At 56.9% G+C, this 15320-nt stretch overlaps 1 protein-coding gene across 7 annotated transcripts; it reads left to right on the top strand.

Annotated features, from left to right (window-relative positions):
- The first annotated feature begins 98 nt into the window (after positions 1–98).
- On the top strand, positions 99–15320 carry RELL2 (RELT like 2). 7 transcript variants are annotated; one of them, XR_008239506.1, is made up of 9 exons: positions 1232–1824; positions 5100–5313; positions 7122–7187; positions 7265–7331; positions 7654–7842; positions 12029–12599; positions 14288–14330; positions 14609–14812; positions 15051–15320. XR_008239506.1 is itself a non-coding variant. In XM_052816442.1 (8 exons), the coding sequence occupies exons 2-7, from the start codon at positions 5106–5108 to the stop codon at positions 14327–14329; spliced, it is 1143 nt and encodes a 380-aa protein (XP_052672402.1). In that variant the 5' UTR covers positions 99–408; positions 5100–5105; the 3' UTR covers position 14330; positions 14609–15320. The 7 variants fall into 7 exon arrangements, 6 of the variants coding, with proteins under 6 accessions (XP_052672402.1, XP_052672403.1, XP_052672400.1 ...); XM_052816442.1 differs by lacking the exon at positions 1232–1824 and adding an exon at positions 99–408 and having other exon boundaries at positions 14609–15320; XM_052816443.1 differs by lacking the exon at positions 1232–1824 and adding an exon at positions 421–702 and having other exon boundaries at positions 14609–15320.

Raw genomic sequence — 15320 nt, 5'->3', positions numbered from 1 at the left:
GGGTTCCTGTAGGGTACCCACACCTTGGTGGGACTCATCCCCTTCTGGGGAGCATCCCCCCTGAGCTGTGAGGGACAGGGACCCATTGCCGGCTGTCACCCGGCCAAGCAGCCCTCCCAGATCCTGCCCCGCCAGCGTACAGGTCCTCCTGACTGCTGGCAGCCTTTGAAAATAACCTGCCGGTGTTGGCAGGGAGTGGGGGACAGGGAGGCACCACGAGGCCGGCAGAGGACAAAAGCTGGGCGGAAAAATTGCTGTGTACAAGAAAGCAGCCACGTGGAACCGGGGAAAAACCCTGAACCTCACCCAGAGCCAGCGAGGGATGGAGACGGGGCCGTGTCGCAAGTGACGCTGGCGGCAAAAATCTGTTTCCTGTGGGCTGGAAAGAAGAAAGGATGAAAGGAGCAGGTAGTCTTGCCCAAAGGCTCAGAAAACAAATTAACTGAAATTGGCGCTTGGCAAGGACTTGGTTCTGCCAGTCTCCTGCCCGATTGCTTCCTGCGGGATGGATTTTGGGGGCAAAGGATGCTGCACTTGAGGCAGGCTGCCTAAACAACCTGCAATAAAATGGGGTCTCAGAGAGGAGCAGGCAAAGGGCAAGGACCCCCAAGGGGCACACCAAGATCTGGCTAAGGATGGAGACTACGGCAGATCACCACTGGGATGTTTCCTGGCTTCTCAGCGACGGGATTTTGATGCTGGGTAATAAATGTGCGGGAGGGAAACCCCTCGGTTTGCAGCAAGGGGAACTTCACATGTGCATGGCCCAGGGTGTGCGGGATGGGGCTGGCAGGGCAGCAAGGCAATGGTGGGACGGCATGGGATTTTGGGTGCTATGCTGGCCACAAGCAGGTGCGAAAACTAGTGTCAAGGTGCAATTAAATTGTGGGATTAGATGATGCTTCTTGCTGGCTCTGCCACTTACTGCTGGGACACTGCTCCCGCCACAGCACTCCTCATGCCTGTTTCCCTTTAGGATGCCAGCTCCTGAGCACGGAGCAAGGATGCTCTGGGGGACGCCGGGACCCTCTGGCTGTGACCCCACAGGGCACAGCTGTGATCAGGGACGCTCAGAGCTGCGATCCCTGGCACAGTGACCACTGAGCCCAGCATCCACCATCTTAAATAAATAGGCTTTAAACATGCTGAACAACAAGGGTGTAGCAGCAAATGCGTGGAGTGCACTGACGTCTCGGTGGGGGCTGCTCACTCGGCATGACGATAGCCCAGTCGCTGCTCCACAAGGTGCTGCCACCAGATAGCGTCTGGCTGGGGCCACCGAGCCGCCTGAGTGGCATGGCCAAGCTGCCTGGCTGGGGGAAAGGGGCAAAGAGGGGAGAAACACGTCCTTGCCTCCAGTGGGGATTGCTTTGCTGGCTGAGCTCACTCTGGAAGCTGGTTGCTGCTCCAGGCATCTTCACGGGTCTTGGAGCAGTGCAAAGAAAGCATCGGAGAGGGATATTTTTAGATGCTCTTTGTGCTCAGAGAACAAAACCAGGCTGTGGTTTAAAGGCCATTAGCTTGCTGGGGATGTTTGAAAAACTTAAATAAGGGCTTAAGTTTCAGAGACATGTTTGACATGATGGGATGTAGCATTTTTGGAAAGATGATGGCAATTTCTGGGCTGAGCATCGTAGCAAAGACCCCAGGAGGAGCCTGCCCATGGGGTTGCTGGAGCCGGGCGATCTGGCCTGTTTAGCTGCCACGTGGACAACCAGTGGGGCCGTGGCGGACAATCCCCTGAGCGGGCGCATTCACATTGTTCGTGGGGTGACGTCTGTCATAATGACTACGGAGGAGGTGCGGGAAGAAAGCGGACGAGAGGTAACATGGCAATACACTGGGACTGGAGCTGGCTGTGGGACAGGGTGATGGGGGACATTGCTGTCCCTCCACACTCTCCTCGGTTGCTCTGTCCCCTCCCTCCCCAGCCACCTCTTGATCCAGTGGCTTAAAATTTAAGGGTTTCCAGGCAATGTCACGAGAGGGACCAAAGCCTCCAAGGACCCCCAGGATTCACGCCTGCTCCCACTGGGGACCCCTGACTGGGTGACCTGGGAAGGAAGGGCAGGGGGATGGTGGTGTTGAGTGCAGCAGGCAGGCAGCAAGCAGGCAGCTGCCGGCCCCAGAGCTCTGGCCAGATTGCCGTTGTGTCTCAGCTTGCACTGCCTTGGCTGGTGGGGTCGTACGGGATGGGGACAGGAGCTGGTACGGGGGCAGGAGGAGACAGAGGATGCAGAGCCCAGCCTCCAGACATACCACAAGCATCCAGCCCACAGCCGTGTTCACACCTCCCTGCCATGGTGTGGGGCTTAGCTCCACGCAGGGACTGTCCCCACTGGGTGGGATTGACATGGCCAGCCTGTCTGGGAGGGAGAGCTCAGCTGTGTGGATTCATGCCTGTCATGCTGGCTGGTCTTGAGGCAGAGAGGAGCCGTGGTGTTTTTTCTGGGTCACTGGCAAGGCACTGCATGGGACAAGGCTTGTGGTCTGGCCACTAAAGTGCTAATGAGGTCCCACAGTGGGATGAGGACTGAGCAGCCTGGAGGGATGCTGAGGCTGGGGTGGTGGAAGCAGGATGGAGACCGGGGGCACAGGATGGGGCAGGGAGCATCGGGAAGAGAAACACTATCGGCTGGGATAACCCAGCTGCAGAGCTGGGCGGGAGCAGCTTGACAGTAGTGGAGCCCCCTCCTTGTCCCGGTTCACCCCACGGAGGCCAGGATTTGTCCCCAGATGGGCTGCTGTGCCATCCTGTGCCCCCCAGGTTGTGGAAATGCTTTGACACCAGAGGCTGTGGGAAAATGGGAATCTTCCCTCGAAGCGGGGAGGGCTGAGAAACCTGGGCTCATTTTGCCTGGCATGGCTGGAGGCTGGAAGGGGGGTAGGGTGCAGCAATGCGTTGGGTGGGCGGGAATGGCCGGGAGGAGAAAGAGCGATTTATTGTGCAGGACAGTGTGCGTGGGCACGAGGAAAATGGGAATAAGCTCACCATGACTACATCCCCTCAGGGCTCCACAGAAACCCAGACCCGCAAGGTCCTCTGCTTTGAAGAAACAAGGGCAAGGAATAAACTGCCTTTAAGGTCTTGATCAGCAGAGACTCGCATGATGTTGCAGCTTGTTGGTCCAGCATCAGGAGACCTCTCCTCTCCCGCAGCCCTAGCAATGCATGGCAGGAGCAGTAAGCCTTGCTGCCTGTGGTCTTTCCTTGCCATAGTTTGTCCATTTTAGGGCCTGCCTCCCTGCCAGAACAGCAGACAGATGGGTGGCATCTACGATGCGGTGACCTCCTGAAGTCGTGGTGATGGAGGAGGCTCCTGGGCTCCTGAGAATCGACTCTTGGTCACTTGCAGAGAAGGACAGGAGCTCTCATCATTGCATAGTTGAAAGCCTGGAGGAGTTGCAGGTTGCCTCATGGCAACACAGAGTGTGGTGGGATAACTCCTACAAATGAATATTTATATAGATAGACACTTGCTTCAGTAGAGATGGGGTGGGAGGGATTTCAAGGGTTGCGTGTGCTTCTCAAGGTCTGGGTGGAGAACTGGCAGGTGGGCGAAGGACAGAAAGGAGCAAGCCTAATTTGCAGTAGCAAAGGAGATTTGGGTGAAGCCTCCCAGAGTGAGGATAATGTGGTGGAGATGGAGAAGGGGGTCATGGGACCACCACGGCTGGAGATTTCAAATGGCTTAGCCATCCCTTTTTTAGGAAGAAGGGAGAGACAGTTGGGCTGGGTCAGTCTCTTGGGCTGCGGGGTCTCCTGGGGCTCCTTCTCCCCCACCTCCTCGGTGCTGTGATCATGCTGAGGGTGTTTGCACCCCTGTCCCCCTGCACACACTAGTGTGGGACCGGTCCTGGTCTCGCTGAGACCCACTTCCACCCCTCTGCCCTCCCATCACCACAACTCGGCGCTCTAAAAATTGCCGAGAGCTTCCGAAAGGAGGGTGCCAGGGGAAGTCGGGGCTGGCTTGCATGTGGGTGAGGTTATTCGCCCCGGGGCGGGCAGCAGCTTTCCAGCGCCGGCTTCCCTGAGCGGCACTCCTGTTTGCTCCCCACTGCAGCTGCCGGCATTTCCCTGAGCTTCTCGCTGCACCTTCATCCGCCGAAACCGCTTCGGAGAGATTTTTCCGGGGTTGGGACAGGCGGGTGTTCTCGCCGGCAGCCAGCGGTAGAGGCTGCCGCGGCAGCCAGAAGCGGCTTGGATCCTTCCCGAGGAAGGCAGGCAGGCAGCCGGGAGCCGGGGGGCCAGAGGATGTTTGCCACGGTCCCCAGCCACAGGGATGCAGGGTTGCTAGGAGGCAGGTGAAGGTGAAGAGGAGAGCGCTGCGGAGGACCGCAGGCCCAGGTACCGCCGCAGCAGCGGGGATGGGGGACGGCCAGAGGAGACCCTGCCTGCGCCGGGGAGCAGAGCCGGCGAGCGGGCGGCTGAGCGCCGAGCTCCCCCGGGGAGGGAGTCGGGGAAAGCCCAGGGGACCTGGGGCGGAGGGAGCGAGCTCGGTTCTGCGGCCGGACGATGCAGGGGCTGCCGGCCGGCTCAGCCCTCCGCCGGCCCGGCTGCCGCGGCTCCCCGCCTGCCCTGCCTTTGCCTTTGCCTTTGCCGGCGGAGGCCCTCGGCCGTGAGTAGCGAGGGATGCGGGGGGGGGAGCGGGTCGGCGCGGTGCGGTGAGGATGCTCATTGTCCCGCAAGGGCGAGCGGGGTGATGCCGCCCGCCGCAGATCCCGTGGGAGGCCGGGGGACCGGTGCCCTTGGGAAGCCGCCCGCAAGGGACGGGGGAGCGACGCAGCCCGGAGCCAGGCAGGCCTGCGGGGATGGTGCTGCCGCCGCCGCTGCCCTTGGGATGCCTCTTGCTGGGTGCGTGTGGGGCAGCGGTGTCCTTGGGAGACCGCAGGGAGCCTCCTCCGGCCTGCCCTCTCCTCCCTGGGGTCCTCCACCACGCCGGACCTTGCAGGGCAAGAGATGAGCCCTTGGCAGCCCACCCCAAGCTGGAGGCTGGCTCTTGCCCAAGGTGGACAGGAGGAAGAAGAGGAGGATGGGCACGAGGAGCCTGGCGGGGGGCGAGCACTGTGGTCTCTGAGCTGCCTTCCCCCTTCTCCTAGATCCGCATGTCAGACCAGAACAGCACTGACGATGGGGAGTCAGACCCCCAGCACAGCCTGTCTATGGTCTTCCTCCTCGTCCTCGTCTTCTTCATCATGGGGCTGGTGGGTTTCCTGATCTGCCATGTCCTGAAGAAGAAGGGTTACCGGTGCCGGACTTTCCGGGACGAGCTCGACCCAGATAACAAAGACGTGCTGGCGGAGCTCCAGGCCAGTGAGTGCTGGGGCAATGGGGGCTTGGTGGGGGCTCGGGTGATGCCTTTCGCCCCGTGTGGACTGATGCTCCTTAAACATGCTTCTGGGATGTGGCCTGAGGCTGGGAGGGTTACCTGTCACATGCTGCTGGGTTGGAAAAAAGGGATGGTGTGGCGAGAGCAGCGTGGTGTTCCCCGGGGACTGGGAGTGTGCAGCCCGGAGAGCCCTCTGATCTGCCGGCTCCACAGGCTGGCGAAGGCTGGTGGTGCCAGGGAGTTGGGAACCAGCGTCTGGCTCTTCCCAAAGCAGCGTTATCACCAGAATGTAATTCTGATGAACAGCCAGGACCTGCCGAATCCCCAGCACATGAATTATAACCCATGTCCCCTACAAGGAAAGCATCCCCCAGACAGGGCACAAGCTCTCCCTCTGCCCTTTTAGCATTAGGAGGTCCAGCACGGAGCCAGCATGGTGTTTGCTATTGGTCATGTCTTCTTCTAGTCCCTGTTGTATTCACACAGGCCAGAGGAATAGGGGTGTTTCCTTGGGATCTGTGCCCCAAGGGGACCTTTAGGGTTTTTCTCCATCGCTTCAGGCCACCGTAAGTTGCTCTTGGGTAGTTGCATTGGGAAGTCACTGCAGCATCAAGCGTGGGTGCAAACTAGACCCTGGTCCAAGCAAGCTCTGTCGTTTGGTGGTTTCATGAGTCCCTGCTGAAATGGAGAAGACACATTACACGTTCCTCCGGCTGCTTCCTTAACTGAAAATGGCCAAATGGTGCTACATAACTCCTCCAGCTTCTCTGTGCATTGGCAATGCTTGGGAGGATCAGCACCTCCTGCTGCCACTTCTTGTGCATGGGAGGGAAATGGGGCTCCTCCAGCTCACCCACAGACACAGCAGGAGCTTCCAGGTGTCCTTGGATATCCTCCTCTCGCTTTAATGACTCAGCTGCACATGACATGGAGACAGTGTTTGAACTTTCCAGGATTGGCTTTGCCTGTTGGAGATGCCACAGCATCTCCATGGGCTTCCAGGATCATAGTGGCAGCCCTTGACCATGCTCTTTGAGGCAGTTGCCTGCCAGACCACAGCTCTGACCTGCTCATAGGAACACATAACACTGCAGACTGGGCTGAAGGTCCAGCCAGCCAAGCCTCCTGCCTCCAACAGTGGCCAGAAGCAGGTTGCAATGAGTGCTGGGATGAATACCATGATAGAGCAGACACCGAGCTAAGTTTCCACAGCATATTCTTTTAAGCTTCTAGCAGCTGTGCAGCTCTGGGGCTTTCTCCATCAGACATGGTTTCTCCATGTTTAACAGGCCCCAGTGGGTTTCTTTTCTGTGAACTTGTCCTGTTTACTCTTGGAGACTTTTAGCACCTACAGCATCCTGCAGCCAGGGGCTCCAGGGCTGAACTGTCCCCACAAGGAGCCTCCTCTTTTGGCTTGTTTCGAACCTGCTTCCCACTCATTTCTCATGATGCTCCCCAGTTCTGAAGGAGCAACACAACCCCTGTCTCCCTGTACACATGGCTGCAATTTTAGCCATTTCTTTTCCAGGGTGAGGGATCTGGTGTTCTCCAGGGGGTTCCCAGCGTGATGGGGGACAGGAGGCCTCTCCAACCTCTCTGTGAGACAAGGGGACACTTTGGTGGGACTACCCCCCGTGCGGCCCAGCGCTGAATAAACATACCTACTTTACAATCTCACTGATTGTGGAGTCTGTTTTCCGCACGTCATCTGTCTATGTGACTGCTCCTGGGGAGGGACTGGCAAGCTAAGTCTCCAAATCCCAGCCCTCCATGCCATGTTTTCTCTTTTCAGATGAAGAGGAGGAGCTGAACGAGGACACCGTGGAGAAGATTGTGAGATGCATCATACAAAATGAAGGTGAGCATTTCCTAGAGCTGGCCTGGAGACATGCTGTCCACTTTGGCTGATGCATCCCTTTTTTCCTCTCTCTTCAGCAAATGCAGAGGCCCTCAAGGAGATGCTGGGGGACAATGAAGGGGACATCCCAGTGCCAGTGCCCAGGTGAGGGAAGCCTATACCAGCTTGTGGCTCCTGCAGAATAAGGGAGAAGCAACCTTTGGGTATCACCTTGCTCTGGTGACTTTGCAGCCAGCCCCTTTCCAGCTTGTTATAAAGCATCTTCCCAACAAGAAGTCCTGCTCACCTGAGGGTGGCAATGAGCACTTCACCCCAGTGTCAAGGGGAATAGCTCTTCCTCATTTCTGTTCTCAGAGGAGGTCCCCTCCAGAGCTGCTGCTTCTCAGGGCTTGTTGCAGTGAGGCTGCACCAGGGCTGGAAGTCTTCTCCAGGTAACACAACCTGTCATGTCCTTCTCCTATTGCAGCCTTTGTCCCCACCGTAACAGCCAGGATGGGGGCCCACCACATCACCACACAGTGCATCTGGGCTCCACGCAGGCCCCCTGCATCCACTGCAGCAAGAGGAAGAGGCACCCACTGCATCGACAAGGACGGTCCAAGGATGGCAAAGGCAGGATGCATCCTGGAGAGACTACTGTCTTCTCAGTGGGCAGGTACTTAAATGAGCCTTGCCAGACAAGGCCCGTCTGCTCTGATGGAGCAAGCATCATGGAGAGTGTTCTCAGTTCCCCTATTCCTCTCCCCTTCCCCACTTGCCCCATGCCAGGCACCCTCTTGCTCTTCCCTGTTTAGACACTCCAGCAGTAGTTCCGCAGCTGGGAGTTCCAAGGACCCAGGTGCCTCTTGCACCTGGAAATGCCTGTGGTGTGTGGCAGGCCATGACACACTGGTGGCTTCCCTCCTTCTCCAGGAAGGTGACTCAAGCCTGGCTTGTCCTGCTGACTCAGTGCTGGGCAGAGCCCCAAATCCACGTCCTTTCAAAGCCTGCTGTCCCAGTTACATGCAAGCAGGGTTCTTGCTGCCCAACAGGGGCAGTGACCCGAGGTTTTAGGGATCTCATTAGGAGAGGGAGGAGGTGACAGCAGGTCCCAGGTGCAAGTTACCAGCCACCAGCATCAGAATGAAAGAGTGGATGTGCTCCTCCAGGTCACTGCCTCCAATGATGACTGTAATTAGATGACATGGCAGGAATACAAGAATAGGGGAGTGTACCTCATACTTCCCACAAATACTTTTCCAGTCCCCACCTGGTCTCGCCTCAAGGGACTTCCTCAGCTTCCTGTGGTGTCTGTGTAGTCAGTAACCTTTAGTACAATCTGCAGTCTTGCACAGGTTGCCCCATTCCCCGGTAGAAAGGTTTAGCATGCACAAGACCTTTAGCAAAGTCTTCCAGGGCTCAGCTCCCTACTGCAGTGGTGACCAGCGCAGGGTGACAAACAACTGCAGTCCCTGGATGGCCACCCTTGTGAGACACAAAGCTCTGCTCTGCTCAGATCCTGCAGCAGGTCTTCATTCAGGGCCTAAGCCTTGATGAAGCTGCATGTTGTGGCCCAGAAAGTCTTTTCATGGTGATGTTGAGCCTAAGTGAGCATCAGGGGGTGTGGGTTTTTCCACCATCACAGCTAGGAGTCTCAGTAGGGAGGTGAATTGGGGGCTTGATGGGGAGCTGGTGAAGGGGAGAGACATGCTGGACCTCCCCATGTTGAACTCCAGCTAAGATCACACCTTCTGGAGACTGACAGCTTCTGGCTTCCTCTTTGCCTGTTGCTGTCAGCTGTCCTTGGTGGTGGTGTTTGGTAAGCCAGATCTCTGCACAGTTGCATATTCATGGCTAATCTCATTCCCTGCGTGGTGCCCAGCTCCATCCACTCCTCTGTGTCCTTTGTCCATGCTCTTCTCAGTCTCCTCTCACTCACGTCTGAGTGCTGGAGAAGACATCTCCTTTCCTAAAGGGACCTTCCCTCAAATCTTGGTTTTCTGTCTTTATCTTTGTAATATCCTGCATCACATCAACCTTCACAACAGGACAGTAATTACATTTCTCCAAGGTTGTACTTTAAAAGTTTCCACTTCCTGAATCTCCTTGGTATGAGGTCCAACTGTTAAGGGGCCTATATGCCCATGAGGTACAAAACTACCTCCAAATTCTGGTTCTCATTTCCAAGCTGGCCCCTCTGCTCTTTCAGATCCTGGATGACTTTTCTGGGACTGCCCTTGCTGTGTCATATTTACTACAAATATCTTGATTACATGAAGTACTTTGACTCATGACTGACCCTACATACAAAAGCTCCTTTAAACCACCTCTTCTGTTGCAATCCTCAGGTCTTGTTCTCTCTATTTTTTTGCTATTGCTTTTGTCTTGGACACAGTGGTTGAGAGTCCAGCCCCTTTTCCAATTACCTAAAGCTCATTGACTGAGTCTGGTCCCCAGCTGGTAGGCACAGGCTCATTGCTAAAGGAGTGGAAAGCAGTGAGATTACTGAAGGTTCACCAAGATCAACAGAGGCTGGAGCATGTGGCATGTGAGGAGCTGCTGAGGGAATGGGGTTTGTTTAGCCTGGAGACATATAAGGGGGGGATCTAATTGCTCTCTAAAACTGCTCAAAGGGGTGAGGGGAGTTTAAATGAAGATGGAGCTAGACTATTCTCAAGAGATGCACAGGGAAGGGCAAGAGGCAATGGCCACAATTTGCAACAAGAGAAATCCAGAAAAGACGTAAGGAAAAACTATTTCACCCTGCGAATGGTGCAGCCCTGGGACAGGGCCCAGAGGAGTGGAGGGATCTCCATCCTTGGTGATTTCCAAAACCTGACTGGACAGGGCCCTGGGCAACCTGATTGAGGGTGGGAGGTGGCCCAGCTTCAAGCAGTGGGTTGGACTGGAAACTTCCTGAGGGCTTTTCACACCTAAATTATTCTATACTTCTGAGGTAATCAGGGTTATATGAGCTGTACTCTTACATTATTGAATGATTTACTATTTATTTTAGGACTCTCCCTAAACCAGTTGTTGTCAGCGGCAGAGCTCATCCACCAAAGCACCTGCGTCTTACCCTCCGTCCTTAGCCCAGTTAGCCACCACATGTCACGTCCCACTGAATCAAACGCCTTAGCAATGCTGACTAGGTAGACAGCCAGCGCTCTCCTGCCTTTCCCCTCACCATCCAGAGGTTGGTTATGTTACTTCTTGTGTCCCCTCCAGTCTGAACCCTGCCTGCTTTTTGAATCTGTTCCTGGCTCTTCCAGGCTGACATTGCTCAATGGCATTGCCAAGAAATGATCCTGCCACTCGTGCCTCCTCCTCATCCCTCTTTGGGACTGGGACATTGTTTGGTCTTCCCAAATCGCAACACTGGTGCCTTGTCTCCAAATATCTGGATAGACCAGAAAGGTCACATTGCTGCTTCTCAGCCTGACCCGAGCAGTCCTGTGGGTACTTCGTCCAGAGCTGAAGCATTTATCTTCTTGACCCTTCCAATCATGAGCAGCATTTCTGACTCCAGTCCTGAGGGGTCTGTACTGTCTGCGGACTACCATCTGGTCTTCAGTCTGGCTGTGGTCTCCTTCATCTCTGGCATCTCATCTGGCATCAGTTCTTATCTCTCAGACCTTTCTTCTCAGCTTCTTCCTTCAGAATGGCTGTACTGCCATGTGCTTGACCTTTGGGTCTTGTTCTTCTTTCAACCCCAGAAGTGCTTGGACTTTGCTGCTGAAATTGTATTTTGCCCTGATGCTGGCTCACAGCTGAACCTCAGCAGAGCCAGGGCCATCTGCAGCTTCTCTGTGTGTGTCTGAAGTGCAGGGAGAGCAGTTGCTGGGTGAGTTTCCATGGGCTGCATGAGGTCTCTGTGGTGGGATCAGTGCTCTTTGGCTGGTGGACACGAGCTCACTGTGGAAGAGATTTCCCATCTGCTGGTCCAGCAGTGGCTTGCATTGCTTACGAAGAGGAGTCACAGCATTAGACACAACCAGCTCGCGTACAATTCAGACTTTCAGGCTTTGCCTATGTGTTACCCCTCACAAATCAGAAAGTTATGGTAGATCTCTAACTTCTCTCTTCTCCCCACGTGCAATATTACATTACCTCTGATTATAAATGCACCCTTTGAGGGTGTCAGACCAACTTCTGCAGCTGTTCTCCTGCCTATCCTGGAGCTCTGAGCCGTTACCTGGTACATGGTGGAATCTTGGTGAACCACCTAGGTACCATCCATCACTCCAGGGGGTGGTGCAAAATGTGCTCTGGCAGATTTTTGCCAAACAGCAACTCCTGCCTTTGATCCCCATACCCAAATATAGCTTGCTCTGCCGAAACCCTGTCCCTGCCCTCACTTATGGAGTACTGTCTGCCAAAAACTCTGGCTCTTGTTCCCCTGATGGCAGCCAGTCACTAGGTGCAACATCCATGCAGATCTGCATGGCCACCCCCTCCTCACCAGGCTTAGCCAGTTTGCATTTCACCTTCTGAATCAACACCTGAGTTTCTGTACCAGCTCCTGTTCACCCAGGTTTCATCTTGGAGCATTTCCAAGAGCTGTGACCCATCTTGCTGCAGGGAGGACAGGCTGGCAGGGTCTGCACCAGCCAACATCTGGACTGACCTTTTCATCTTTCTCTTTATACTTGTTTTGCTAAAAATGAAGGGGAAAATGGGGCTAAGTCAGTGGGGGCATGGCTAGAGTGGGGGTCGGTGGTGTTGAATTGTTCTGAAAGGTTGGAGATCAGCACAGGTCAATGACGAAAAGAGGACATCCAAGGTTGGAGGTGCAGGCAAGCTGGAAATACAGCTGGGGGAGAGGAGGGAAAGGATTTTGATCTGTCCTGCCCCCATTCCAGGTTTCGTGTCACACACATCGGGAAGAAACCCACTTTCCACGAGCAGCAGGACGGTCCCCTGCCAGATGGCAGCCGGGAGCCGAGCACGGAGGAGCTGGAGCACAGCAGCGACCGGCTCCAGCGCGAGCGGGCTCGCAATGGGACTGTCCCCATGGGTGGCCTGCAGAACGGAGCCGTCCAGAAGGGTACCCAGAGCAGCAAGGGTGGGGAGCAGAGCCGCTCCACCACTCCAGCCCCGAACACACCAGCCAGCTCCGGCACTCGTGACAGCAGACGGGCGGGCAAGGGGTCTGGCGTGGCAGGCTCACTGCAGGATGCTGGCACTGCTCCTGGGAGCGCGAGCCGCCAGCGGAAGCTCCTGAGCCATCGGGTGCTGGGAGGGTCGAGTCCCAGCATCCCAGGAGAGCTGGTGCAGGAAGGAGCCAGCATCTGCCTGGAAGAGACCGGACTGGGGTCGGCAGATGAAGTGTCGGATATTCATGGGAGCCTGAGTCTGCACGAACAGGCTGATGAGTTGGGAAGAGACGACAGCAGCAGAAAACAGTCTGGAGTGGAAGACATGGGGCAGCAGGTAGGTTCCTCCTCTTCCTTGTCCCTGTGTGGTCCCCTGGGCTGGAGGTTTTGAAGGGTTGTGGCACAGCACCCCAAGTCCTGCTGCCAACAAGATCAACCAGCAGAAGTGTGGTGGCATGAGCTGTGCAGCGGGGACAGGCAAGCCGAGGCTTGTGCTGGGCTCACTGTGGCATGGAACCTGCCCTGTCCTGCCCACCCTGTTTCTGCTTACCTTTTTTGATTGCATTTTCCCATCTGCTTTCTGTTGTCTGGAGCATGCAGAGTCACCGTGACAGTTCCCACCCTGCTGGTATCCACACCGCAGGGAAAAGGCAGGTCACTGGTTGACTTGCAGCCAGCTGCCCCTCAAGCAAGGGATGCATTTTCCTTTATGGTTGGGCTCTTTGAGGTCATACATTGGGATCATTTTTTCTTGACCTGAGGGAATCCTGCTGCTGCACACAGCTTGGTTTCCCCAGAACTGTAGCTTCACTGCAGTGCTGGGGCTCAACACGGCCAGCAATGTACAGGCAGGGACAGATGTCTCCAGGAGCCTTTCTTGCCTTGAAGTCTAGGAAATGGTGAAGCCAACTGGTCCTTTCTTGGTTGTTCTTCCTTGCCCTGGAGGGGCTGGTGCTGGCTGTGCTCAGAGAGGAGAACAGCCCACCCTGGCCAGAGCTGGGGGGCTCCCAGCACCCCAGTATCTCCCAACCACCTTGCTGGATGTGCTAGAGAGCTCCAGGGCAGCACTTGCAAGGACACCATCTCCTTGGCTGTCGATGGCCCAATTTGGGGGATTTGCTCCCCACCACTGCCTCTGGGCTGTTACCACTGAGCAAATGATGCTGTCAGTGGTGGTAGCAGACTCCCAATACGTTCGCTCACGCGCTTGCCTGTGGTTCTGCAATTGGAGAAAGACAATTTTCATGGAAGGGGACTGGGGGAAGTTACGTGGTGTAATGTCACCCTACCAAGGTGAGCGTGGGGAAAGGTGCCTAGTTAAATGTAGGCTAAGGAAAAAGCAGGAACACACTGAGTTTATTGTGTCCCTCTGCTTTCTGGTGGCTGGGCTGGAAGGATCTGGGCTCCTCCAGGCTGGAGCTTTGAGCTGCTTTATGGAGAAGGGCAGCCTAAGGCAGCCACGCCAGACAGAGCCGATGGGCTGTAGCTCTTCTCCAGAGATCTGGAGAGGTGGTGACAGGTCCTCCTTTCTCCCATGGCTCACGATGCCTTGGGAGATGGCCATGGCCCCCCTGATCTCCAGGGAAAGATGTGCATGGAAGACAAGTCCAGGAACACTGTGATTTTCTCCTCTTCGTCTGTCCCACCTGTGGTGCCAGGCTCTTGCCTTAGACCCTGTGCCAGGCTTTGGGGTGTTGCTTCAGCATGCTCCAGGACACAGAGTCCCAGGAGAATGGTGATGGGACCTCACTGGGATGTTTGCCACCGAGCCCTGGTGCTGCTTGGACGATCCCTTGTCCCTTAGGTCCCAGCCAGGGCCACCACAAGGGTTGTTAGCTGCTGCTCAAGATGCCCTGCAGGCGATGGGGCTCAGTCTGTAGTCAGCTCCTGGAGCCTCAGTGGGGTTGTGCACACCTGCCTGTGCATGACTGCTGTGGACAACAGAGCCGCCATCCTGTCCCAACTCGGACCAGCACCCTGCTCCCACGAGAGCGCTGACATACACATCCCTCCTCCCTCCCACAGGAGCCCAGCGCCGCGGTGCACAACCGAGGAGCAACCGTGTGACGTGAGTGCTTGTCCCCAGCCCCTGGGGCGATGTCCAGGGTGGGGTGGGAAGGCACTGGCAGTGCCCCTGCCCCAGTGGGTCACAGCCCGGTGGTGGAGAGAGGGTGAACCCCTTCTCCAAGAGGGTCGGTTCCCAATGCGCCGGGTCCCGCACGGGCAGGGCCTCTTGACTGCGTGCCCAGCCACAGGCAGCGCCGCTGGCTGCCGGCTGTGCTGGCTCTGGGCGTGGGGGATGCCACGGCCGCTGGGACGAGCCCCATCCTGCCCCTCTCCCCACAGCTCCTCTCCGCTCCCGTCTGGAGCATGGACGGGAGGCGCGCAGCCCCCGGCCCCCATGCTGGGCTGGGGGCTCTGCCATGGGGAGACCGCAGGGCAGCTGGCCCCGGCCCCGGGTGGGCAGCTACGCGCTTGGCATGGCCGGAGTGACGCGCCGACGTTACAGACAACCGCACTCGGCGCCAGACCCCATCCCATTGGCAATAGGTACCCAACTCCCACCCACCGCACCTGCCCCGGAGACCCCCCCTGGGGGACCGTCAGGCCTGGCAGGGGCAGGACAGCACCCAGTCCCCGCTGCCCACCCAGCCCCTGCAGCCCCCCAGCGCTGGGGGGAAGATGCATCAGAGGGGGCTGCAGCGAGGGGCAGGGATGGAGGCAGCGGCTCAAGACCCCCTGGGGCAGGGGGCAGCACCCCCCCACCCACCCGGCATGTTCACTGCAGAGTTCAGCCCTCCAGGGCACCCCTGCCACGCAGAGCGGTCTCAGGCACAAATCCTGCACCGGCGAGGGACCCTGCAGGTCCCCGGGAGATGCTGGCGGAGAGAGGAGCTTCCAGCCCTGTCCCGGCACAGGAGGGGCCGCAGCCCGGCCCTGGGGGCAGGATCGCACCCCGCCCAGGCCAGCGGGCAGCTCTGGTGCCAGCGGCGAGCTTTGGTGTGTAACCGCACTGTACATAGACAAGCTAAAACCATTAAAGCTGCTGAACCCCTCA

The sequence above is a fragment of the Harpia harpyja genome, chromosome 20 (genome assembly GCF_026419915.1).
Source record: "Harpia harpyja isolate bHarHar1 chromosome 20, bHarHar1 primary haplotype, whole genome shotgun sequence".
In the NCBI taxonomy this organism is placed as follows: Eukaryota; Metazoa; Chordata; class Aves; order Accipitriformes; family Accipitridae; genus Harpia; species Harpia harpyja.
The sequence above is the reverse complement of the archived record's forward strand: the minus strand, read 5'-3'. Positions and strand labels throughout refer to the sequence as shown.

Bases quoted from the DNA above. Each gene is read 5' to 3' on its own strand.
- RELL2 (XM_052816440.1), top strand. From the start codon at position 1,663: ATGGGGTTGCTGGAGCCGGGCGATCTGGCCTGTTTAGCTGCCACGTGG. The intron at 1,825-5,099 runs GTAACATGGCAA...CCCTTCTCCTAG, and splicing joins GGGAAGAAAGCGGACGAGAG to ATCCGCATGTCAGACCAGAA. The intron at 7,843-12,028 runs GTACTTAAATGA...CCCCCATTCCAG, and splicing joins ACTGTCTTCTCAGTGGGCAG to GTTTCGTGTCACACACATCG.